The sequence below is a fragment of the Meles meles genome, chromosome 16 (assembly GCF_922984935.1).
Source record: "Meles meles chromosome 16, mMelMel3.1 paternal haplotype, whole genome shotgun sequence".
Classification (NCBI taxonomy): Eukaryota; Metazoa; Chordata; class Mammalia; order Carnivora; family Mustelidae; genus Meles; species Meles meles.
This window is the reverse complement of record NC_060081.1, coordinates 41,932,095-41,959,939: the sequence shown is the minus strand read 5'-3', so window position 1 is coordinate 41,959,939 and position 27,845 is coordinate 41,932,095. Positions and strand designations below refer to the sequence as shown.

At 39.4% G+C, this 27,845-nt stretch overlaps 1 protein-coding gene across 1 annotated transcript in view; it reads left to right on the top strand.

Moving 5' to 3' along the window:
* MACROD2 (mono-ADP ribosylhydrolase 2) overlaps nt 1-27,845 on the top strand; it is a 2,072,211-nt gene that overhangs the window by 1,958,017 nt on the left and 86,349 nt on the right. Inside the window, exons 12-13 of the mRNA XM_045980851.1 lie at nt 13,601-13,663; nt 18,145-18,213. Of these exons, the coding sequence (XP_045836807.1) occupies nt 13,601-13,663; nt 18,145-18,213 (132 nt within the window). The remainder of the gene's footprint in view (nt 1-13,600; nt 13,664-18,144; nt 18,214-27,845) is intronic.

The window sequence follows — 27,845 nt, the reverse complement described above, 5'->3', positions numbered from 1 at the left end:
AGGTGATGGTTTAATTATTAAATACAAGTAATTTATACTACATTGAAAATGACAGCCTTCTTAAATCATGGCTTGATGGGAAAGAAATAATGACAGTACTGGACACATGTAAGAGAGGGAGGAAGTATGATAGGTCTGGAAGTCATAGAATGGAGGCAGAATTGGGATAAAGGGGACTAGAGTCTTTTTGCTTGATTGACAGGAGGGCTTACAGTAAGATAGTGTCCTACTTGTGACATAAAGGGACCAGGTATTGGAAGTGACTATTGCAGACCAGACAAATACAACACAGACAAAATCACAAAAGAAAACAAACAGAAAGCTAGCCAGGCATTTCAGCAAGTAGCATAACTATATATATATATATATAATATATATGTGTGTATATATATATAATATATGTATATATGTATTTATGTATATATAGTTATGCTACTTGCTGAAATGCCTGGCATATATATATATATATATAATACATATATTATATATGTATATATATATTACATATATATATTATATATATAACATATATACATATATATATAATTTTTTTAGATGACCATTACAGGTTTCCTGCTCTGTCTGTAGAAGTTTCCTGTTAAACCTTTTGTAAACCAAAGTGGCTCAAAGCAAAAAAGCAATTACCATTTCATAAAAGTGAAAATCCTCTGCAGATTTCTTTTGGTTATTGAAAATAGGTGTTAATGTAGGTCTTTTGTAAAAGCAAAGTGCTTTACTTCTTTAAAAAAAATCTTATACAAACTTTCTAGATACCATTTTAGAAGGTCTATTTTCTACTGGTCTATTTTTCCTTCCCATCTATTTGATTTCCCTTCCTTTCTACTGAAACATCTCGACTGCATAAGGTGCATCCTGGGCCCCCCAAATCAACATGGCTTCCTTCTTTCCCAGGCTCAGTCACCGCTCCCCAGCTCCCATTTTCCCAGACCATATGCCTGAATGAGATTCCAGGTAGCATGATCGCATGATGATCAATGGATTTCTCATTGGAAGCAGGTGACCAAGGCTCAAATCCTGTTTCTACTTCCTGCTAGCTATGGAACTTTTGGAAGAGTTATTTAAACTATCCAAAATCATTTCTTCACCTATAAAATGGGCTATTTATTGTATCTGTACTACAAGGTTGTTGTGAGTGTTAAATGGGATAAATCAGAACTTCTGTAATAGAGGCTGGCACTGCTCCTCATTGTTCACACCTCCATCCAACCACTCCACAAAGCCGGTCGATTCTACCCCTTGACTATCTCCTCAATCCATCCTATTCTCTCTGTTTTCACCTTCCACCACTTAATCTCAGACTTCCATCATCTCTTATCTGGAATATTTTCTCAGTTCCATGTGGGTCACTTATCCCTCCTTCTTCCCCCACCCCAATCAATCCAGAACCCACAAAACATCTAGGTGAGAGAGAAACCATGGATCCCTACCCCCTTCATGGAAGAATCTCCCTCCTCTTACTAAGGGGTAAAAAGTTCTTTGTACCATAACCACTTGTTCTTCTTCTGGCTTCTCTCCTTGCTCCACTCCCTTTGTTTCCAGTGGTCCTGCAGAACAAAATCACGTGACCCTCCAAATATACATGCTCACTCTCTCCTCTAGATCTTGTTCCCTAACCTTTGGAACATTCCCAAAAGCCTGGGTATCTTCCCTTTAGGCCCATCTCATGGTACTCACTCTCTATACCAGCCCCATTGGTTATCCCTGAGTCTTCAAGGATGCCACGTTCTTTCCTGCAACAGGTCCTATGGACGTGCTCTTTCTTCTATCTCTGCCTTTTTGATTCATTAATTTCTACCAATTTATTTCACATAATAAATGCCTTAAACTTATCAGCTCAAATACCCTTGCACAGAGAAGTCCCCTCTGATGACCTTCTTAGATAGAAGTCCTCTTGGCAAACTGTACTTTCCTCCATTAGCACTTACCATAACTGGGGATAATATGTTTGTGCAATTGTTTAGTTTAAAAATATCTTAGAACAGGGGCGCCTGGGTGGCTCGGTGGGTTAAAGCCTCTGCCTTCGGCTCAGGTCATGATCTCAGGGTCCTGGGATCGAGCCCCGCATCGGGCTCTCTGCTCCGCAGGGAGCCTGCTTCCTCCTCTCTCTCTGCCTGCCTCTCTGCCTAGTTGTGATTTCTTTCTGTTAAATAAATAAAATATTTAAAAAAAATCTTAGATCAGATCCCCCGTGTTAAGATAAGGACTCAAGGGCAAGTGTTTGATTTGGGGAATGATCCAGGAAGCACCAGGAGGAAGTAGGGAAGTGAGACAGGAAAAGGAAGGAAACAGGTTCATGAACAGGCACATTATCCTGTGCGTGGTTGGGACTGGGTCCTGAAGGGGAATTCTGTGGGATGTGCCCCAGAGTTCTCCCATTCAAGGGGAATGAAGGCAAGTATTAATTACCTTATCCTGTCCATCACGGGTTGGGGGGCTGCTTCCAAACTGGCTGCATAGGACAAGGATCCTGTTAAGACTAGAAAAATCCCTAAGGCAGAGAGCCACAAGTGTTCATGAGGAGAGGCCACTGGTGAATGAAGAGGGAACAGGGGTGCAGATTTGACAGTTTCAGCCTCAATATCCACCTGCCCCCTGGACTCTGAGGTCTGCAGCCCCCTTCCTCACTAGTCAACTCCACTCCTAGGAGTACAACATGAATCACAGATGCATGTGTAACTTTAAATTTTTGAGGAGCAATGTTTAAAAAAAAACACTAAGAGAAACAAGGCACCATTAACTTTAACTCTATATTTTATTTAACCCATATAGCCAAAGTGTTGCATTTCAATGTATAATCATTGTTACACAATCAATGTGTGAAAATTGTTAATGAACTATTGTACCTTGGTTTGTGCTGTCCTTAAAAGAGGATGTGTATTTGACATTCATAGCACATTTCAATTTGGACATGCTGCATTTCCATGAGTATGATTTTTGCACTTATGAATTATTTTCATGTATTTCAACATGAAATTTATTTTAATAAATTTAATTTATTAATTTAATTTAATAAATTTCAACATGAAATTTATTCTGGTACAATAATGTCAAATAACTATTAAGTGAACATTAGGTTAAACAAAACGTTTACTGGAATTCTGTAGTTGTTAAAGAAAGATAAAACGTGCATTACGCTGCTGTTTTTATAGTTGTTAGTAAGCTTGGGAGAAGCGGTCAAGTTTTATCATCTATTCAAATCGTAATTTGAATGAGGGCAACTTTTTATAAAACGTTCGTATTGAATCATGGAAAACCCACACATTGCCTTCTTCCTAAACTTCAAAATCCAAAGCAGCATGGTAAAATTTCTGCTCTCACCACTTAAAATGAACCATAAGAGACTATGGACTCTGAAAAACAACCTGAGGGTTTTGAAGGGTCAGGGGTGGGAGGTTGGGGCAACCTGAGGGTTTTGAAGGGTCAGGGGTGGGAGGTTGGGGGAACAGGTGGTGGGTAATGGAGAGGGCACGTTTTGCATGGAGCACTGGGTGTTGTGCAAAAAGAATGAATACTGTTACGCTGAAAAAAATAAAATGAGAAGAAAAAAAAAAAAAAAAAAAAAAGAAATAAAATAATTATGGATATTAAAAAAAAAAAAAAATAGCATGTTTCAACACTGAAGGAACAACTCTGTTAAAGGGGGGGAAATGGTAGAAACACAAAGACGGACGATTTTACTTCCCATAGCCGTGTGGGACTGCCTACAATCAAGCCTGTGTATACGGAATTGTGCCCTCCCTGAGAGACACACCTGCTCTGAACACACATGCACATTCTCCCCAGAGCAAAGCAAGTGGAGAACTGAAGCACTTGCTTAGATATTCCTCACTGAATTCAGCTCAAATGACAAATATTTATTCATTGTATGTATGTAAGATAAATTCTCTTATTTTTCTCTGAGTAATTGCCTCCAGCCTCATTTTCACCTTGAGCAAGTGATACAGAAAGATACAGCTGTTGAAACCACTTCTGTCCGGCTTTCTTCCATCAACTCCCAAAGGGAAAGCTTTTGTGTCCCTCATAGCCTAGTTTATTTCCTCTCCACCATCTTGAACTTCGTAGGTACTCACCAAATGTTAATTGATGGCAAAGATACCGAGCAGCTTTTCCATTTATTTATGGAATGATTCTTCTATTCAAAGAACATCTTTATATCCTTTCTCTTCTTCAATAAAAAAGTGAAACTGTGTTTCATCTTGCCAGTTCTGTTTTAACATCTGCAGAGAGCACAATGTGTGCCTGTTTTAAACAAATGTGTAGGCACACCAGTTTTCTTGATATAGAAGCATAAGTGACAATAGAGAGAAATAGTTTTTAGAAGGAAATTTAACCTTAGGGCTTAAAGTTAATAGAAATGGCAATTGTTTTGTTGGAGAGAGAGAGCATTGTAATGCTATTATGCTAAGTTTATTTTTTTCATAATTTTTCCCAGTTATGTTGCAGACACAAGCTTATGTGCCTACCTAAAAACCAGTGTAATTTACAGTCAATTCACCAATGTAGGTCAACTGGTAGAGTAATCACAAGCATCAGCATAAGTTGATTTGTAGCCTCAGTTGCACCGTGAAGTCATGGGAAGACTTTAGGAAGGCAGCTTAATTCCGATTTTTTTGTTTCCTAATCTGTATATTAAAAAAAAAGGCCACATTAATGTATTTCTTATTATTGTCATTCCTTAATGGTTATTGATTATATGCAGAATGCTTTGTATCTCTGCGAGGCATTGCAACTTTCCCCAGGGAAGACTGTGCTAATGAATAGTGTTTGTAAAGTACTTGGAAATCCTTGGATTAAAAGCTAACCGTATCAGGGTAAAAGTATTTGTATTAACACGCCATATGGGAGAACCATATGTTATCTATTAAGAGGGCATGTGTGATATTGAAAATAGCTCTCTAGTGCATTGCTTTGTGCTATTTTTATAAAAAGTTATGTCATGACAGGTTTTGGTATGCCAGGAACATACCTTCATTGTGGAAATGCTACAAAATTCAATCATTCAGCAGGTATTCATTGAGTTTCTTATTGAATGCTTGACCCTCTACTTACCATCATAAAAATATATGGAGGGGACAGGTGCACGCTACAGTCTCATGTGTTCCTTTCATTGAATTTGTGTTACACTTGGTTCTCCCTTAACAGACATATCTGCTTTAAAAGTAACAGGTTCAATTATTTCCTCTTCCTTCTACATGGGCAAGTATGCTGTTTGAGTACATTCTTAGTAAAAAAAAAAAAAAAAAAAAAAAGGACTGTGGCACCTGGGTGGCTCAGTCGGTTAAGCATCTGACTCTTGAGGGAAGGGAGGGGGGAAGGAAGAAAGACGAATAAGTTGATTGCCTTCTCTGTCCCATAACTGTAGACCAACCATGGCTCTTGCACAGTCTCTGTGAATGAGGTATGGTTATGACAGTATTTGTTTCAAGTAGAATTGGTAATGACAGGCAGGAAAGCAAGCATTTCCCCAAATGGGCTATGTGTGTCCCTCCACCTTCCCAGGAGGTGCTTAGTTATTAGCCTGGATAACTGAATTGTAACAAGGGATTCCTTCCCTAAGTGATTCTTCCAGATAGTGATTGAGGTATTGTTAACAAGAACCTGGGTTCTGTGTCTGGGGCACCTTCCTTGAAAAATGCCACCCTACAAGATATATGAACCTCAAGTTTCAAGTGACCTAATGATCTTGCAAGAGGAGTTAATTTCCCCCTTTTCTTCCTGGTTAGTTTGTGAACTAGGTCTGGAAGCCCAGGTCAGGAAGGAGCATATTTCATTGATTCACAAATATTTATTGAGCACCTATCAGGTGTTCCTTCTAGGTGTTTAGGAGGCCTCAGACAATGAAGGAAACAAACATCCTTACCTTGGTGGAGCTTACATTCAAGTCGGGGAGATATACAGAAACAATGAATAGAATACTTACCTACACTGTATCTTAGAAAATGGTGGATCCAGATAAGGAGGATGAAGGGTGTAGGGGTGGGGAGATGTTGTAATTTTAAGTAGAGTGTTCAGCATAGACCTCATTGAAAAGGAGATATTTTGAGCCAAGACTTGAAGGACTTGGAAGCACTTCAGGCAGAGGGGAAAGGCAGTAGAAAAACCAGAGAGGAAGAGACCAGCCAGTATGGCTGGAGTGGAGTGCATGGGAGGCTTCTAGAAAAATATCAAGGCCGGAAAACCATAGTGGTATCCACCACACAGAGCCTTGCTGCCTTCAAGCAATATCTGAGCAGGGGAATGGTGTGACCTGACTTACATTGGAAAACAACCTGGCCTCTAGGTTGAGAGCAGATCTGGAGGACAAGAGCTGAAGCCACTGTCACCACCTAGGGGACAGAGGGGAAAGGAGGCCGGACCTGGGCGGCAGTGAGAGCAGATGAACTCTAGTTACCTGTGCTCCCTACCCGTCACCACACCGGATTTTTAGGAACCGTTATTTGTGATCAAAGACACTTGACATTTCAAAACAAATCCACAATTTAATGAGCTTCAGGCAGAGGCTCAGATAGATAATATACCTTTTCCATACCCAAAACTGAAATCCAGTTCAAGCAGAATAATAATAATTACTGCTTAGGGGGAAATGAAGTTTCTTTTTTAATCCCTTGACAAGCATTTATGGAGCCCCAATGAAATTAGGCACTGTGCTGGATGCTGAGGACACCACAGCAAGAGTAAGGACCTCCCTCTCAAGGAGGACTTAGGACGTTGCCACCAAGAGTCTGAAGAGGTCACAGGAATCTGCAAGGGAAAGAGAACTCAGGCTTTGGCATGTTCTGGACCTGAGTTTAAGACTCAGCTCTGCCACTGTTCACAGGACTTCGGGGAAGTTACTTGGCCTCCCACAATCTTGATTTCTTCATCTGTAAAAATGTAGATAAAAGTCTAACTCAGTAAGACTCGTGGGGGATTCATAGTAATAGGTGTGAGGTGCCTGAAAGTCTGAAGTGCCTGCTACCAAGGAGACACTCAGAACAGCAGCTACCAATCATGTTAGATGGTGAGGACTCAACTGGACATTTCTTTTTATCTGCACTGAAAGATGCATGTGAAGCTTTTCATTTGAATAACGAGGCAGGCAACTTGGGAACTTAACTTTCCTTACACCAATCTGTTGACATTGACTAATTGGCTGACACCTCCAGAACAAAGCTTTAGTGTTTGAAACTAAGAATCCCTCCCTTTCCTTCCTTCCTTTCTTCCTTCCTTCCTTTCTTTCTTTCTTTCTTTCTTTCCTTCTTCCTTTCTTTCTACCTTCCTTTCCTTCTTTCACCCTTTCTTTCTTTCGTTCGTTTTTTCTTTCATTCTTTCTTCCATTCTTCCTTTCCTTCTTCCTCCCTTCCTTCTTTCCATCCTATCTTTCTTTCCTTTCTTTCTAAAGCCATTAAGTAGGACTGAGCAAGTAGGCACTCATACCAAAAGGGGTTCGGGGTGAGGTGGCAAACACCCAGCACAGAGCTTAGGCAAGGTCAGGAGGGCATCTCGATTCTTAGGTTGAAGGAGATTGAACACGTTACAACAAAATGCAGTGTGTGATCCTAGAAAAATATGAAAGACACTATTAGAAAATTGGCAAAACTTGAATGTGGTCTGTGGCTTAGAGAGCAGGGTGTCATCAGGCTAATCTCCTGATCTTGATGGTTGCACTACAGTCATGGAGGAGAATGTCCTTGTTTGTACAAAATATATACTAAAGTACTCGGGGCTCAGGGAGGCGATTATGTCTGCAACTCACTCTCAGTAGGTTCAGAAAAGAAAGGAAAAGAAATTCTTTGTACCATTCTTGTAACTTTCTAGTGTTTATTCCAAAATGAAAATATCTTTAGCATTAAAAAAATAGTTTAGAGTTATAGTATTGTACTTACCTGGCTTAAATGTCAGGCAAGCTCAATTCTTTCTTTTTTAAATTAACATATAATGTATTATTTCAGGGGTACAGGTCTGTGATTCATCAGTCTTACACAAGCTACAACACTCGTGTGACTTATCATAGCACATACCTTCCCCAGTGTCCATCCCCCAGTCACCCCATCCCACCCATATCCCTCCCCTCCAGTGACCCTCAGTTTGTTTCTTGAGATTAAGAGTCTCTTTCTGTTTGTCTCCCTCTCTGGTTTCATCTTGTTTCATTTTTCCCTGCCTCCCCTATGCTCCTCTATCTTGTTTCTCTAATTCCTCATATCAGTAAGATCATACGATAATTGTCTTTCTCTGATTGAATTATTTTGCTCAGCATAACACCCTCTAGTTCCATCCATGTCATTGCAAATGGCCTGATTTCATTCCTTTAGATGGCTGCATGGTATTCCATTGTATATATATACCACATCTTCTTTATCCATTCATCTGTTGATGGGCATCTAGGTTCTTTGATAGTTTGGCTATTGTGGACATTGCTGCTAAAAACATTGGGGTGCATGTGCCCCCTTGGATCACTACATTTGTACTTTAGGGTAAATACCCAGTAGTGCAATTGCTAGGTCATAGGGTAGCTCTATTTTCCACTTTTTGAGGAACCTCCATGCTGTTTTCTAGAGTGACTACACCAGCTCAGGCAAGGTCAGTTCTTAACATTCTTAGTGTTCTATGTGAATCTGCATGACAATATAGTTTAACTCCTTAGCTATTATTACATTAAGTATTATTCTTTCCACGAATTTGCTCTCCCATAATTTATCTTACCCAGACAAATATTAGTTATGTTTCCAAGAAGGGAATAGCAGGCTGTGGTGTCAGCTGATTCTCAAAACCCTGCTGCCACCACTTGCTAGATGAAGGATCTTGGGCAAATTACTTAATATCTCTGTGTCACAACTTCCTTATCTGTGAAATGTGGATAATAATAATACCAGGGGTGCCTGGGTGGCTCAGTCAGTTAAGCATCTGCCTTCAACTCAGGTCATGATCCCAGGGTCTAGGATTGAGCCCTGCATTGGGTTCCCTGCTCAGTGGGGAGTCTGTTTCTCCCTCTGCCCCTCCCCCTGCTCATGCTCTCTCTGTCTCTCAAATAAATAAATAAAATCTTTAAAAAGTAATAATAATAATACCAAGCTTACTGGGTTGCCGTGAGAATTAAATTTTGTGGCCTATGCAAAGTACTTAGGCACTGAGCAGAACATAGCCAGTATTCAATAAATATTAGCAGTATTAACCAGTATTATGCTGCTACTCACATTGCTCTATTACATAAGACATAAGTATAATTGATGGAAGTGCCTATTTTTGAGATCATTCCTCTCTTATATAAGCTAACATTTTTTATGTGAGTATATTCTAGAGAATTTGGGAATGTGTGAGATGGAAATGTTAACCGGGTGGCAAAATATAAAATTAAAGACTGAATTCTTTATAAACAAAAGAGGATTGACTTTAAAAAAAAAAAAAAAGTAGAGCCTTCCTGATTTGACAATAATAAATATACCATTTGTATTAATCAGCTGTTGTCATGATAATACTGTGTAACAAATGACCCCCAAATACAGTCCCTTACAACAAAATTATTTATTCTCATGCTCACAGATTTGCAAGTTGACTACCATTCAGATGACGTAGGCTGGGCTCTGCTGGGCAGTTCTGTTTCAAGCTGTGACTTGCCTGGGCTTGGCTCCCAGTCATACCTTGGGTTTGAGTCCGCTCCACATATCTCTCATCCTCTTTAAACCAGGAGCTATGGAGTCATCTTCTTGTCATGACAAATGTCAGGAACACAGGTGTCAAGTCCAATTATGCAACACAGTTAAGCCTTTTGCTCACATTGTGTCCACTAATATTTCACTCCCTAAATGAGGTAACTTGATCAAACCAAACATTAGTGGGTTGGGATGTATTCTCTGCCCGCAGTGGAAAACACTAACTGTCCAGTCCATTGCAGGGGAAGAATCAGGCCCAATGATCTAATCTGCAAACCACTGTATTTCAATGGTATATGCTCCGTCTGTGCCTGGAAATGTCGGCACCTCTATAAGAAAGAGTATTAGTTCATGAACAGGCAACACACATCAGGTTGTTTCTCCAGTAGCAGGGATGGATTTGCTTGGATTTACTTCCCGTTTTTCTTCCCATGCACAGTTCACAAAAAGAAACGCACATATCAGGATAGCAATCTGTGGCCATGACATTGAGAGTTTGCCCTTGTACATCTCTCTCATGCAGAAATAAACATGGATTACAGTCTTGTCATCATCCAACAAATAATGCATTCCTACTGCCTCCATGAATTCAGTTCACAGCAGGAGTCTCTTATTTTATTTGCATAAAATTGCTGAAATATCCTTGCATATAGTACTTGCTCAAGAAATATGGGTTGAAAGAGTGAAGAGCAGGATATGAATACTGGAGAAACAAAAATTATGCAACAACTAAAATGCTCACAGATTACCGTGCTTTTTGGCTTGAGAAAATAACATGTGATGTGACTCCCACCGTGAATGCTATGGGAATTTATTATCTGAAATAAATATGTGATCTTAAATGTGTACTAACTACAAGAATTTAGCTTCTGCATGGCATTTTTTAAGCTAACAGAATTGCCTGTCACTTCCCTATATTTCTTCACATCTATTGTAAGCCTTTTAAATCCCTTCTAAAAACCACAAGTTTATACTCGCCACTCCACTTAACTTTTTATTGTTTATGGGCTTCCTGTGAAGACAGCTAGACAGACAAGGCTGATGAAAAGGAAAGCTTGTCCTTATCAAATAAATACTTACCGGTAACGTGTAAAGGGATTTTCCCCCTACCAGTGGAATACCCCTGTTTCAGTAAGAACTGACTCATTTGAGGCATTTTAAATGAATGGAAAGTTATAAGCCAGCCAAAATGTCCTTCTGAAAGAGTGAAATGAATGTTAATCTAATCGCGGGAGAACGCTTGCTTAGAAAGCGAGACTTCTACGCTGGCTCCCCCTGCTGGCTCTGAGGGTGAACTGTCTAGAGACGGAAGAAAGCAATGCACCTAAACCTTGTCCTCCGAGGCCCCGTTACTCAAATGGCAAATCCAGCATTCTTCTAGAATGCACTTACTCAGTAATAAACATGCTATTTCTTGAGTTTTCTTTGTAAGGGCAGAAATGCTGCAACTGGATCCTGCAGTCAAGGCTCAAAGTGGGAACCAAGAGCATGTCCCTTGGGGGCTGTGTCAGGGAGAGGGACGCCACGCAAATGCAGAGGGGTAAATACCCAGTCAGGTACCTTGGGAAAACAGACTGGTTTTTATTGTTATTAAAGCTGGCCTCAGGAGTCTGACTGGAAATGTCCCTCTCATGCATTTCGAACTGCTAGAACCAACTCCTCACCTTCCTCTCACTGAAAATGTGTTTCTCTTTCCTTTCTTATCTTCCTCTGGCGCAAGAAGTGTTTTTACTCTAAAGGAGACTCGGTAACCAGACTAATTTTAAAGGCAGCCTGTCACTGCAAACTTCAAACCTATTGTGAAATCTCTGTTAAAAAGACTGTCCACTGGGGCACCTGGGTGACTCCGTGGGTTAAAGCCTCTGCCTTCGGCTCAGGTCATGGTCCCAGGGTCCTGGGATCCAGCCCCGCATTGGGCTCTCTGCTCCGCGGGGAGCCTGCTTCCTCCTCTCTCTCTGCCTGCCTCTCTGCCTACTTGTGATTTCTCTCTGTCAAATAAATAAAATATTAAAAAACAAAAAAACAAGACTGTCCACTGGGGGAGACAGAAAAGCTGGCCGATTTCTTCTGCTTGATTCTGACTCCATTTGGTGGGAGGAAGGGGGAAAATACTGACCCATGGTTTTAACACGCGCTGCAGCACCCACTTAGCCTTGTTAAGGGAGCAAGAGCAACAAGGATGGCTGTTTCCTTCCTAGAGCAAAAGCCAATGCCGTCATTTGCTTGGAGAACTAGAACAGAGCAAATGTCAGACCGTTAAGCGGTACTGTAAATATGCCATTTAGAACATTGGGTATAGGTACCTGTAGAGCTGCCTCCGGTTCTCCTGCTCAAAGTTAGCCTGTATCCCCCCAGACAGATAACGCAGGTGTTCGGCAGAGGGAATTGTATACATAATTATGTTTTCATTGGTAGCATTTTTTCCATACTTCAGAATGCCACTCTCATTCATTCATTCATTCATTCATTTATCTATGTCATTGTATTATACACTTTTTTCTTTCATTCAAGTCAATTCCAAATGGTTCCCATCTGCAACTCTCTTTGGTCACTTCTTTTTCAGAGCAACTTGGTAAAATGTTTTCCCATTGCTTTTGAGGCTCTTGTTTGAGCTCTCCTACATGAGTCCTCCTCTAGGGAGGATTCCCCTCCTCTGGATTAAGAGCTGATAGTAATAATGAATGGTGGGTCAAGGCACACAAGCAAAACAAGGTTAAGTGATCTGAGCCTAGTGATGGGTCAGGACTCTGAAAAGGGCTTGGCTGGGTGATTCTTCAGCTCTTGGTAGTGCTGGTGAGGTGGTTTGCCTGCATGCAGCAGGCAGCTGGGCTAAGTTGGAAGGTGCAGAAGGATTCACCCACGTGTCTGGCCCCTCAGTGCTTTGCCACATGGCACTACTCTCTTCCCATGTGCCTCTCTCTTAGGGGGCTAGCCTGAGCATCTCTGCAACATGGTGACTGTCTTCCCAGAGGGAGAAAGTTGAAGCTTCTAGTCCTCTGAGGCCTTGGCTTGGGGATCCCAGACATCATTTCCACATTTCACTGATCTAGTCACAGAACCAGTCTGGATTCAAGAGGAGGAGAGAAAAATTCCACTTCTTGAGAGACAAAGATCTATGGCCATCTTTAACCCATAGTAATATATGCTATTCACTTCTGCTTCTCTGTTTTCTGTACTCAACATGCTTTATGTTCTGTTTTGGTGTCTTTATATAAATTTTTCTTTTTAAAAAATTTTCCAAACAAGAAGAGATTTGGAAACTCTCCCAGCAATGAGGTAGAAAATCCTGCCTTTATTTGCCTTTGAAAAGTTTATTTTTTCTACCCATAAATCCACCGGTATATATTACACATTTTAAGCCAAAAGAAAATGTTAACCAGTTTCTAGCATACAGCCATCACCGCACCTGCCCAGGGATTTGTTTATCAAGGAGTTATGTACTGTGGTGTTCCCTTGACCAATGTAGTCTGTTCAAGACAAAGTATCTCATAGCATAGATGTGTTAGACTGTCATGTGTACATTAGCTAAAAATAGAGATTTTTGCAACATATATCAAACAGGAAAAGGAGTCAGAAACTTAATCAAGCAAATTTCCTTACACAGCGTGTATGGCTTCCGTCAAGGGAGAAACACAGATTCGAATTAAGATCAGTATTGCATTTTGGGAAATGCTGTGCAAGGAGAGAACTGTTGTAGGAAGCTGAGTGAATTTTGTTTACTATAGTACATTTCATCAAGCAAGTCAGGTGAGAAGGGACAAGTATAAATGCACCCATTTATGTAGGTAATTTTTCTGTTTCAGGCCTCTGATTCATCTCTCTGCCTTGCTTTGGGAGTCAGGCTACATTGGTTACAATTAATTTCAGTGCTGCCTATTAGCCATAAAGAGATATTTCATAAATTGACTTGATGTATTTTTTTTCTTCCCCCTCTGTGGTTTTCTTGAAAGATGAGAACGGTCCAGAGGAAAAACAAAATACAGAAGAAACAGAAGAGCAGAGCCAAGAAGCAGGTGGGCTCGGATTTTTTTTTTTTTTTTTTTTTTTTTTTTGAGGAGTCTCCTAGGCCTTATCCACAGAGATGAACAGTAACTTCACTCAGATGCTGTTTTCTAGACATGCTTATACCTTTTCACCAGGTTGATTGCTGTATTCATATAGGTCTCCCTCAAGAAGCCACGAATTCCACTGACTATAGGTGACAGCACTTCCAGTCAGAAGGGTGCATTCTCATTCCCCATTCACCAATTCCATTCTTCTTCTGTGTAACAACACTTTGCTTAGAAATGCTCTAAGAGCAACAGGCAAAGTTTGGAGCAAGAGCAGTGCTACCTCAGAACTTGGCTACCTCAAAATTAGCAGATTTATTTTGGGAAGAAAAAATAAAATACAAAATGTTCAAAGGAAACAAATAAGAGGCTTTCCTTCCATGAGGAGTAGAATGTTCTTTACTGCTTTGCATTATACTTTGAAGAGCCGTGTTTCTGGTTGTTTCTTAGGGGTGGTAGGACACAGTGTCATGGAGCCCAGTTACCTCACAACCAGACCTAGCGTGAGATCCAAAGCCTTCCTGACGTCTCCTCTTCCCTAAGAACAGATGTGTCCATTGGATGTTTATAGATTCTCTACTGTAGATTATGAAAGGAACATCTTTAAGTGAAGTAGCCCTTAAGACAGAAGAGGTGGTCACCACCTTCCGCTTCTCGTCTCTTTTCACCCATCTCTGTCCTCAGTCACGCTCTCATTTAAAAGACTGATAGGCACAGTTATGCCATTATCAACACCACCCAAATCTAAATACCCATCTTTCCTTTAGTCTTACCAAGTCCCCCTGAGCATTTTCCGAGGGGGGGCATTTTTGAAAGAGCGAGCACCGTCTGAAGTGTGCCAGGCACGTCCCAGGCCATATGCTCAATTCTTGGAAATCAACCAGGTAGCATGATAAGATTTTCATTGAAAACTTCCTACATTAACCTTGGAAGTTTTGCTAGAGAACTGGAATCTTTTATTATTAACCTGGAAGATGGAATTGAAGAAGGCCAATCAGAGAAAGCACTGAAGCAAAGCAGCAAGGACCTTGTGTAGCTGCCGCTGGGTCAGCCCGCTCCCTTAGCCGAAACATAGTCCTTGCAATGAATTGAATTTCTGATCCAGCAGACTGTTGATATCCGCCACCCCCCACCCCAGCTCCCGACCCACACATCATTATGCGCCGTGGAAGATGAGTCTTGTGTGAGAAGCTGTCACTGTTTTCACTGTTGGCCGCTGACAAGTATTAGTCAACTAACTGCTGACAGCTGAGGCCATTCTCTGACTGGCGAGATTTCACAGGTTTTATTCACTCACTGTTCTGTCCCCAGCTATCTTTATCAGCATAGATTTTTCCCCACCCTTGTTCACACACACACACACACACACACACACGCCCACATTTGCCTGTGGTTTGTTTATTCATCCCTTTTTAGCTTGTCTGTTGAGAACAGGCAGTTTCTTTTTGGATTTTTAATCACCTGTCAGCAGAGAGTGGTGGGGCTTTGGTCTTCTTCTCTACCCCTTGGATCAATAGCATTATCATCAGAGTATGTTTATGTCTCAAGGTAAAGAAGAATCCTAGTGGCACCCCTGAAGGTCTCCTCTGGTCTTCCAAGTGAGCCTGCTGGTTGGCCCAAATCACGGCAGAATTCATCTCTGATCTTAGCTGTTGTCAATATTCATGGTTATGCCTGCTCTGGCTCATTTCCTAGCCTTCCTAATCCAAGTGCAAAAAAATCAAAGATGAGGTCCTGGTCAATAAAGCCCTTTTGACCTATTGCTCTCCTTCCAAAATAACAAAAATGATAATACCTCCTTTACATTCAATATGATTTTCAATTTCAGTTTTTATTATGTAACTGTGGGCCTCTTCCACAACATGAAAAACACAATCTCAAACCAGCACAGTTTGACTGCTGTCACAATCCAATCAAATTGAAGTTGTAGATAATATTCCTCAAACAGTCATTTTATTATTATTATTATTATTATTATGTTCAATTAGCCAGCATATCATATATTATTAGTTTCAAATAGTCATTTAACGAATACATAGCAAGGGTCTATGTGACTCAGGCGCTGTTCTGGGTGCTGGGATACCATGACAAACAATAAATACAATATCCCTGCCTCCTTGAAGCTTATATTATGGTGGGGTTGGCAGTGGGAGGGGGGTGAACCTCAGAAATAAACAATAAACAAAAACACACAAGATGGTGATAAAAGCCTTGTAAAGAAATGGAATAGACAGAAGGAATGCTGGGAAGGCAACTTTCCATCGGCTGGATTTGGGAAGGACTCCCTGAGGAAGAGATATTAAATAAAATCTCAATGAGGATCTCCTCATTGGTGGAAGAGCATTCTAGATGGAGGGACCGGATGATGCAAATGCCTCAAGACCAATTTTAGCATGTTGGAGAAAGAAGGTTGGAGTGGCTGGAGCATGGTGTGTTAGAGGGAACATGGTATAATATTTGGTTAAAAAAAGTCATAGGAACAGATAATGTCTGACTATTGAAGATTTGATTTTATTAGAACTTCAAAGAAGCCAGTGGAAGTTTTGAAGTTTTAACAAGCTCACTTTGCCTGTGAGTAAAAGTGGGTCACAAGAACCAGAGACCAGTTAGAAGGCTATAGCAGGAAGACATGATGGCAGTTTCTGGAAATGGAGACAAAATGGACTGATGTGTCATATTCCAGACATAAAGATAAGAGGATATGTTGATGGATTCAGATGATGGATAAGGGGGAAAGAGGAATCCAGGGTAATTCCCAGATTTTTAGCATCAGGAACTTTGTGGATGATGGTGCCACTTGCTAATATTAGGAAGACTGGCTGTGAGGCGTAGTTTTTATTGAGAAAATTAATAGTTCAGGTTTTTTCCAGAGTAAACATGAGAGGACACTTAACCATATGGGATGTCAAGAAGCTAGCTAGTTAGATAGATTAGATGATGATTCTAGAGAGATGCTGACCGAGATACAGTTTTGAGGTTCATGTGGCATATAAATGAGATTTAAAATCATGGTTCTGAAAAAAAAAATTTTTTTAATAAGATAAAACCATGGTTCTGGGTGAGATTCACCAGGAAGAGCATGTCAATAAAGAAAACAGTGGACTTGGGACACCAAGACTTCCAGATAGGTGGCAACAGAATAGAGAAAGAAAGTGTTTCACAAAGAAGAGTTAAGACTCTGTGAAATTCTACTGAGAAATTAAGTAAGGTGAGAAAGAGAAATGATCACTGGATTTCACAAAGGGAAGTCATTGGCATCTTTTCTCAGAAAATCCTCAGAGGGGTACTGGAGCCAATGGAGTGGGTTATGGAGAGACTATGAAGTGAGAAAGTACAGAACAATAACACAGATGGCTCTTTTAAGGAGTTGTACTGTGAAAGAAGGGCAAATGGGAAGATGTAACACCAAGGGAAAGTTAATAATCTTTGTTTGTTTGTTTGTTTGTTTTTATAGGCGATTGTCACCTACCAAAAGAAAGTGATTTATCCTCTCCAATTATTCCTCTACTAAAAATTTTATTCTCTCTTCCAATAAAGACATGACCTGCAAGTTATAGTCCTATGCATTAAGAAGGAAAGAGATGCTAGAAAAATGTAATTTGTCTTCAAATATTAATTGTCATGGGTGTGTGAATTCTCCTGAGTTCCATAACCTTGTTACTACATGGAGAATGTATATTCCTTTTCAATTCCTTCGTCAGTTGTGAAATATTAACCATTCCAAATAACTTTGAAAATCCATATATAAATTTACTATTTTAATGTTTTTAAGTTAATTATCTATTATCCTGGAAGCTAGATACGAGTGGAGTCACCGTGATACTTATGATACTGAAGGGAAACATCAACTCTGATGAGGTTCATTGCCATTGTGAGGGGCACGAGGACCTCCAAGTTCCTTAGCCCCCACTCTATGCTTGGGTGATGTGAAATCTCCAAATGGCTTTTGGTGCTTTCCTACAAATGATCCCCTTCTCTTGGGCCTCTGCACTGACCGCCATCAGCCATGCTCCCTGCAGTTTGACAGCCTGACATAACAGAGCAGAAGTGCTGTGCTAAGAAAAACTAAACTTTAAAAACACACACATAAAAGCACTTTGTGGAGACTTGCAAGGATATGCTTTCACAATCTTTCACTAAAAGAAATGTACCATTCTTCTAGAGGTGGGGAAAAAGCAAAATGCCAAAGCGTAATAAGACCAACGAAGAGTATTCCTCACCAAAAAATTGTTTGTTATCATTGGGCTCTGGTTTAATGGAAGATTCCTGGCCATTGGTTATAAAAGAGAGTCACAAGTCCTAGACCCTTCAAAGGCCACTCAGTGTATTGGAGCATTAAACAGGTTCATACTTCTTGGTGGAGTGGAGATGGATATGCCACAGGCAGGGAGACGCCATCTTGACAATATTAACTCTGAGGCCATGTTTCTCTTTTTGCTATTCAGATGGCATCAACGCTGCAACTGGGCCCAGCCTTGCTTCAGAAGAGGCTGCTGAAGTCTGTAAAGATGAAGGTACGAGACGACTTACTACATCTAAAACTCACAAATTCATGGAAGACCATTTGGATTTTGTTTTTGTGGGGAAATGAAGCAGTGAGCAAATCTATCTAATTCTCTTCAAGCACCTCTATTTCCAACACAATCAAATATCCTGGCCACTCTGTTTTATTCCATATCTGCCCTTTCAGAATTTATATACATTTACATTTGTTCCTCTGAAAAGTAACTCTTTATTAAGTAGGAAAAATAATCAAAGAAATTATATTCAAGGAAGATTGCCTATTTGAAGCACCAGAATTAGGCAGTTCTGCTGTTTACAGCTAGTCATTAGGAATAAGTACAAAGGAGAGGCATTTGGAAACCACCTACTAGGGACTCCATTATCCAGACATGATAAGAGAGAAAAATTGTTGAAAGGATTCTATAGAAATAAATCTTTGGTGGGAGGATCATCCCTCATTCTATGAACAGTTACTATGAGAAAATGTTGCAGAACTAGGTATCCCCAGGAAAAGAAAAAAGTAAAGGAAAATCATATTTAGACTCTAGGAAAAAATGTGAGGGAGAAATAGTGGGAACATTCATGTGCAGATGATAGAGTTAAAAAAATTATCTGAAGGAAAATGTAATAGCCCTTTCTTTTCTCTCACCCTGATTAACTGTCCCCAAACAAAAAGGTAATATTATTTTATATCTGTCACTGGTAGCTATTAAAAACCCCTCTATAGACTAGATTGTTGTATTTATACAAATGGGCATCTGGTAAACCCATGCAATCTACTTGGAACTTTTAGATCAATATGCTGAATGCATTTGTTTTAGTTTGGAGTGATATGAAAATAGATCTATACTTGATATTGATACTTGCTATTCCTTGAACCACTATTTAGAAAATCAAAGTCATTTTACAATTTTAATACTCAATTGTTTGCATAATTCCTTTCATTTTATGTTGTCTGGTATACGGGTTTTCCTAAATGAGGTGTCCTGCATCATGACAGTAGTTGCTAACATTGTGAACTCTGGGGCTAGATGGCTGAAGCTTAAATCCTGTCTCTGCCGCTCAAAATCGATGTAACCTTTGACAAGTAACTAAAGGAATTAACAAGTAATGACAAGTAATTAACCTCTTTATGCTTTCGTTTTCTCCTCTATGGAGTGAAAACAACAATAGCATCTACCTCGAAAAAATACCATATACTTGTCAATTGCTCAAACTTTTCACCTGGCATCTGTACAGATTGGACTGTCCAAAGACAGACTCTGTGATGGAGGTTAGGAAACAAATATTTATTAGGGAGAACTCTTGGAATCAACACCTGTGAAAGAGAAAGGGTCAAAGTAGAACTGGGTCAAGAGGGAAGTTGAGCTGAAAGGCATTATCACCAGAAGCCACAGCTAGTCTGAGGATAACATGACCCTTCTGAGATGTCTCATCTGGGGTGAAAGAGGTCAGTAATACCTTCCATTGATAAGTCACCCGATATTGGTTACCTTGGGAAGGGGGCGTGGCCTTACGTGAGACAGAGGTTTTCCATTGAGGTAATCTTGATTACCTGAGATGAATGAGGGCTGCCTGCACCTGGGAGAATAAGTTCTTCATTCCTGAAGGGGGAACTGGGTTGCCCAATGAGCGTATACCACACTGTCATTTTCAGTGGTTCTTTTTTTGCTCATTGCCACTTTTTAAATGAATCCCTTAATTCTCCCCTTCATATTACACAGCTATGTGTTCTTACATCCCTGGTTCTAAAGCCATTTTTTATATCTAAAAATGTAATAACATAGATATCCACATAGGTTCTGATAAGAAACCCTGTGTCATCTTAGAGAGAGAAATAAACCTGACTCAGTCACACTGGGAAGACAGAAAGTGGTGTTCATCTTAGGCAAATAATTTTGGATATTCTAGTCATTTAGCTTGTGATAAAAAAATTTTAATGTCATGAAGTTGAATGGCAGAGTTTACGAAACAAGAGATGATCTACTTTAAGTACTTCAAGCTGAGATTTTTCCTGTTGAGCTGTTTCGTTTGGAGATATTACACCTTTGTAGAAACACTGTTTGTGATATTTCTTGATGCTTTTAGGATCTCACACCATTAATTGCTCATGCCAGGATCAATTTCTCAGAATACTTTTAGGGTTTGTTTTTTTTTTGTTTTTTTTTTATTTTATTTATTTTTTCAGCGTAACAGTATTCATTCTTTTTGCACAACACCCAGTGCTCCCTGCAAAACGTGCCCTCCCCATTACCCACCACCTGTTCCCCCAACCTCCCACCCCTGACCCTTCAAAACCCTCAGGTTGTTTTTCAGAGTCCATAGTCTCTTATGGTTCGCCTCCCCTCCCCAATGTCCATAGCCCGCTCCCCCTCTCCCAATCCCACCTCCCCCCAGCAACCCCCAGTTTGTTTTGTGAGATTAAGAGTCATTGATGGTTTGTCTCCCTCCCAATCCCATCTTGTTTCATTTATTCTTTTAATTTTTTGTTTGTTTGTTTGTTTTTAACGTGAAACTTTTAGTGGTGGTGACTCGAACAAGTTCTGTCACATATCACAAATGCAATTCCCTAGGAAGATTAAATGTGACATTTTAGGGATTTTACTGAAATAAACTGTTAATATCCATTAACCTTTTGATCTTGGGGAAACGTATTTTCAAATCCACATTAACATGTAGTCCAGTTGCAATTAAAAATAGAGCACAGAAGATAGGATTTTGCCTCTTCCTTCTGAAATAGCATATACACGAGAACACTGTTTTTGATTGATTATCAGTCAGTCCAAAACTCAGACCAAGTGTCTAATGCATGTGGAACTGGCATCTTGACTGACATATACATAGCTTGGAACAAAAAAGAAATGAATTTGCCATTGAAATCCTCCCAAGACTGAGATCAAGTTGAGATTAGAAGGCAGTTACATGTGTTGAAGATTCATTTCAAGCATTCGCCATTATTAGCTTTTATGCAGAAATATAGCTCTTCCTTGGTGACACTTGGGCTATTTGTGAGCTCTGCAGTTTTAAGATCACTTATAAAAAATGCTTATTACGGTCTCCAGTTTAAATGGCAGAGTATTTTTGCTGACCAAAGGACCTGAAGGAGGCCTTGCTTTCTTGCTTTTGATTCCAGACTTAGATCTTGACTCGGCATCTTCTTGGGTTTTAGAATCGCTAATATTATGGACTGAACTTCACTCTCCTTCTCTCTTTCTCTCCCTCCAAAATAATTCCCCCAAATTTGGAGACTCACCAGTTACTCCTCACTTTGCTTGTTGATTGGCTGGATTTACATTTGTAACTTTGGTTCGCCCAGGAAATTAGTGTCTTCTAAACTGCGAGGACTGAGAACAAGCCAGCAGAAAGTGAGCTGGCCAATGTCACGTGGTTTGGGATATGAGACTTTTAAAAAATTAAAATAGGTACGTGAAAGTTGAATTTCAAGAGAAAGTATCTTCTGGGGTGTCTTCTGTGCCAGCGATTTTGTTCAAATGCTCTAGACATATTTCCCACTGGGTACGGAGAATGGATGCTCATTGCCCATTTACCCCACATAACTGGGAACAATGCACGCTGCTAACAGAAGGAGGTACAACTGATTGGCTGTTGGATCAAGAGCTAGATTGTGCACTACAGACTGAAGGCACCTGTTCCCAATGATTCATTACAGACCTCGGGTGGGCAGGAGTTGAGTTGGGAGGCTGAAATGCGAGGAGGAGGAATGTTGATGAATAATTCATCCACGGGTGGGGGTTGCCAGGGATGCAGCAGCCAGGACTGAACTGAAATGAACTCCAAGGTAAAGCTGGCCTGAGAAAATATCTGTAGGTTCATAGGAGTTCTTAAGTTAGTTAAAAACAGACATGTACTTATCTCTTGAGGGAGTTCTTTCTCTACTGGTAAAAATATTCTGTTTATTTAATGGTGGTTTATACTTTAAATCCTTAAAAACAAACCTTAGATTACAAATATTAAGGCTTGTAAACCAACAAATGAGGAGGCATTCTGATGAAGGGGAGGATAAACACAGGAGTAAACTTTATGCCAGGACTATCAAGTGCTCTGCTTGAAACTGCTGCAACGTTTTAATTTTTATTATTATTATCATCACTATTATTTAAGATATAGTTATTCTAAAGTCAAGGAGAACTCTCTGTTCTAGTTGTCTCAACACTCTTTACAGCTCATCCTTACTCACAGCCAAGGCCAAGGTACTTTCCCGGAGGGGGAAGAAAAAAGTGCTGTTTCAACACATCCCAATTCTCCTGTCTTATTATTTAATCAGTACCTAATTTGAATTTGAAGGTCAACTAGACCAAATCATATGCTCATTAATATTAAAAGAAAAATCAATTAATACTCAGGTGCATGCACGCCCGAGCTTGTATTCCTTTGGAGCTCTGTAAGTCCCATCATGGATGTTTGGGTGTTTATGAAGCGCGATGTCACCTGGCGAAGGATTTCTTAACCCTTAATCTGGTGGCAGACACCCTCAAGGTCACAATTTCTGTAAAATAAGAGCAATGCTTGAGCAGGAGTCAGCCCTGCAAGGAGAACAAAAGAGAAATGATGAAGTTATGTATGAGGAAGCGGATTCGGGTGTGTGCCAGAAATGAGCCGTCCCTGGAAGCCTGGCCAAATGAGGTTGACTCCCAGTGCTTCTGGCCATGTTAATCCTCCTGTCTAAATCATTGCAGGGAAAGAAAACATTGTACTACCCATGAAATTCCTCTTGGGCTTCTGCAGTCTAATTTTTTTCAGGCTTTTTTTTCTATCCTTGGTGTCTGTCAGCCCCCTGCAAAGGGTTCTCACCATGGTGGGACAGAGCTGTTGGATCTGCATTGGTAGAGTTTCTGGATACACTGTAACACCTGAGTTATCACACGGATTTTAAGAGTCTGAAGTGTGGAATCAAAGTCACTGCCCTCTGGCAACTCAGTGAAGGGGAAAGAACTAAGATGTATGGAGTGTCTCTGGCACTCAATGTTTTACATTTATGTATAATGTACTCTTCATTTCATGAAAGGGTAACCCAAGACTCATAAGCAAGAGAAAAATGTGTGTCTGTGTAGCGGGGGAGAGGAAAACAACTTTATTACTATTTACTCCCAGCTGATATTGAAGTGGTATTTACATTTCGATAATCCCCCCCAAAGATAGCATTTTATTCTATTTTTAATATAACAACTATTTATTTTTTCTGCCTATAAGAACAATACATATTTATTGTGAACTATTTTAAAATTCAGGGAAACATGAAGGGAAAAGGCTATGACCATTTCCCTTTAAGAAATAAATTATGAAAAAATATTCCTCATTCTGATTTTTTAGTTAACAGTGCACCATGAATATTTTCCCGTGTCTTTAAATATTCCTCAAAGGCGTGATTTTTATTGGAGGCATAATATTTCATCATATGGTTGTCTGACAATTTATACAGCCAGTGTTCTAATGTTAGATTATTTTGTTATTTACAGTTTTCTCTCTATTATAAATAATAAGGAAATGCAGTGCATAGATTTTAAATAAATCTCTGTGTATTTCTATGATCTGTTCCTTAGAATAAATTCCTCATTTTTTTTTAATTTACTTGGGAAAAGGTTAAAATATTTTTATTGTTTACATTTATTTTCTTATTTTAACAGTAATGGATATTTATTATATGAAAAAAAACAAGCAAAATAGAAATGAAAAATATCATCCATAATCTCAATCCTAGAAACAAATATATATAATATGCGGGTATATAAACTTCCAGTCTGTTTCTAGATTGCTGTGGATAGATAGATGGACAGATAGATAGATGATTGATAGATAGATTTTTAGAGCATTATTTATTGATTTCAAAGAGAGAGAGAGAGCTAGCACAAGCAGGAGGAGAAGGGGAGGGAGTGGGAGAGAGGGATTCCAAGCTGACTCTGTTCCGAGCCCAATGCAGGGCTTGATCTCATGACCCTGAGATCATGACCTGAGCAGAAATGAAGAGCCAAATGCTCAACTGACTGAGCCACCCAGATGCCTGAAACTGTCTTTTAAATACAACATAGATTGTGAAATTATTTCCATGTCTTTTGATAGTCTAACATAACTTAATTGTACATCCCAGTGAATGAATGTTTGTAAGTTACTTACCCTTCTTCATTTGAGTCATTTCTTCATTTTAAGTTTTAAATTCTGTTCTGGTGAGGAATATTCTTTAACTTAGTAAATGTTCATGATCATTTTTGTTTAAAAAAATGCAATATATGGAAATGCATGCAAATCTTTGTCTTTTCTACAATGAATAGAGTTTACTCCTCTTTTGGTTCTTTAAATAATTGTATATTCATTGTAAAAAAATTCAAATCACCAAAGACAGTATATGGAATAGAATTTTTAAAACATAAACAATCTCAGCACCCTGAGATTACTACCATTCACATTTGAAGGACCGTCCATCCTTTCTTGTATCATTTTCTGGATATAGGCACCCACACAAAATTTTACCTAAGTTGATCACATAATGTGTGATTTTAACGCAGCTACCCCTTTTTTTTCTTGTTTTCTTACTTCCCACGTTCCAATAATTCAGTGAGTAAGATGTACTGATTAAGTATATTTAAGTACATTGTTTTATCCCAGTTTCTGGAGTCCAGATTCCAGCTCTACCATGACCTGTCTGAGTTTGGGCAAGTTCTTTGTTCTCTGTACCTTACTTCCCTCATTGGGAAACTAGGAATTATAATAACACGTCCATCACAGGATACTGAACATTAAAATGAGTCAATCCATTTATACATGTCAGGAGAGCCTGATATACAGTGGGAGCTCAAAATTTTTATCCATGGTTAATATATATATGTCAACTTCTTTTATAAATATTGTATCACATTCTACGCACTTTTCTGAATCTGGTTTTGTTGTAGGCAGCAAAACTTTGTAGAAATCCCTCTGAGTCATTTTGTGTAGCTCTAATTCATCCATCTTAAAGCTCCTGTGATATCCCATGGCTTGGAAGTACTATAATTTATTCAGCCATTCTTCTGTGATGAGCAAGCACTTTCTCCCCATTTTATTGCCATACAAACAATGCTACATAGATGTCATTGCCCATATATCCTTATAAGCAGTGCTTTTATTTGTATGGGAAAGATTCCAAGAGTGTGAGTTCTTCCTTTGAGGAGTATGTGTTTTTAATAGATACTGCCAAAATGCTTTCCCAAAAGGCTGTAACAATTGGTATTTCCATCGGCAATTGTGATTTTTGTTCTTTTCTAATATTTGCCAGTTCAGTCAGTGGAAAATAATATCTCATTACTTTTAAAGGGTCAGGATTATTATTCCAAATTTGTGGATAACTGTGGCTCCAAATGTTTAAGAAACGGTTCTAGTTACCCCAAGGTTAGAACCAGAATTTGGAAACAAAGTCTGCTTAAACCCAAAGCCCCTGTTTTGCCCATGGCACCATGCTGCTTCCCACGTCATGCATTTGGAGCCAGAGATATTCCTTGCCTGAGGGAGGTGGGATGCAGATAGGTCCAGAGTAGTCAGCAGCATGGGAAAGCTGAGAGCCAAACGAGGTGAGTAGAGCAGTGAGCTTGAGGCAATAGCAAGGGGAGTTTGGAGCCTACTTACTTGGTCCACATTGCAACTGGTCCTATGATGAAATGTGTTCATAGAAACCTCCCATCTACCCACCAGATATAAAGTCCAAACTCCTTTGTATAATATTTATGATCTTACCATATAGTCTGGCTCTATACCTGCACATATCACACTGTGTAACCCAACTCACATGTGTGCAGTTTCCCAAACCCCACTGCTGTACAAAGTTCTACCTTGGTTCTTTCACATCTGTATTCTTTAAGACTCAAAGATTCATTTCCAATATCTTATCTGTACATGAGTCATTTACTCCATCGTTCCCTTCCCCCCTTTCCCTCCTTCCTTCTTTCCATCAACAATTATCTGAGCAAATATTTTTATAACAAGAATTATATTAGATGATGCAGCAGATGGACATGCACATTTTCCCCTTTCTTGATTTCTCCCCTCCTCGTTGCATTTCATTCCACACAATAGTGAACTGTCTTTTCTAGTTTCTTGTCAATTTGTTTGTAAAACTTCAAAACTTACTGTCACTTTGTATCAATGTTAGTTATATACAGGACTTCTCTAACTCACTAGAATGTCAATATCTGAAAACCAGGTAACCCAGTCTCATTCATTTGCATGTTCTGTTCCAAGCCCGACACAGCGACTTGTGCACAGTAGAACCTCAATATTGGATATACACAGCCTATGGTAGAAAACGAGCCACTTTTAACTGTCCTAATATCATGGCCATTTTGCCAAAATATTTATTACTATTATTAATGGTCCTAAACGAGGGAATTCCCTTCCATAATTCTCCTCTTTCAGAAATGAATTTTCCCCAAAATGTCATGCTAGAAAAACACAAAGGTAAATTCAAAGCAGAGATTTCCCTGTTTGTTCACTTTCATTTGGACAGTTCTCTCCTATCAGAGAACAAAATAAATTCCTTCTAAATGGTAAATGTATATAGATTATTTGTTATGGTTAAAACTCATTATTTATGCTTAATTTATGATGAAGCTTTTCCAATAAGTTTTTCTAAGTTTTGATTAAATATGCTTTAAATTGTGTTAAATGGGTGAAAGTAGATAAAACCATTTATCTTCTTTTTAGTATTAAAAGTGTATTTATCTACTGCAGTTTAAAATATTCTCAGGTGGCCATTGGAAGTCAAGTAGCAGTTGCCTTACAATTATATTTTCACATGTATTATTTTTCTTTCAAATCAAGTGTGACTGTAATTATATATTGGTAACATTCAGTTTAGTTCTATGATGTCTTGGGAAACATTTCTAAAAATCCGATGAGTGAGACTTGGAAACAAAATCATCAGATTAGGATATAGGGATTATTTGAGTGGGGTTGCAGCCCCTTTCCCCAACACACAATACTGGACCTAAATTTAAGTCCAAATAGGTCTAAGTTAGTATGAGCATCCCTGAGATCCATTTTCAGATTCACAAACCTAAAATTTTGTGTTCTTTGGTGCAAGTCATGCAGCCTTTATGAGCCTCAGTTTATTTTGGATTCACAATATCACTGCTGTGTGACTTTAGGTGACTTCTTAAAGTTGTGCCTCAGTTCCTCCTCTGTAAAATGAGGATAATAATAGTATTATGTCATAAGGTCCAAATATCAACATTGGAAGAAGTTAATTCCAGCCCTCCTGAATGACTTGGAGGCGTTCAAGATTTCAGTGGAGGAAGTAACCGCAGATGTGGTGGAATCAGCAAAAGAACCAGAACCAGAAGTGGAGCCCAAAGATGTGGCTGAGTTGCTGCAATCTCATGAGAAGACTTGAATGGATGAGGCGTTGCTTCTCATGGATGAACAAAGAAAGTGGTTTCCTGAGATGAAATCCACTCCTGGTGAAGACTTTTGAAATGACAACAAAAGATTTAGATTATCACGTAAATTTAGTGTGATAAAGCAGTAGCAGGTTTAAGAAGACTGACCCCAGTTTTGAGAGTTCAACTGTGGGTAAGGTGGGACATGTGACGGAGAAACAGTCTGTGGAAGAGTCAATCCACATGGTAAATTTCACTGTTGTGTTAGTTTAAAAATTGCC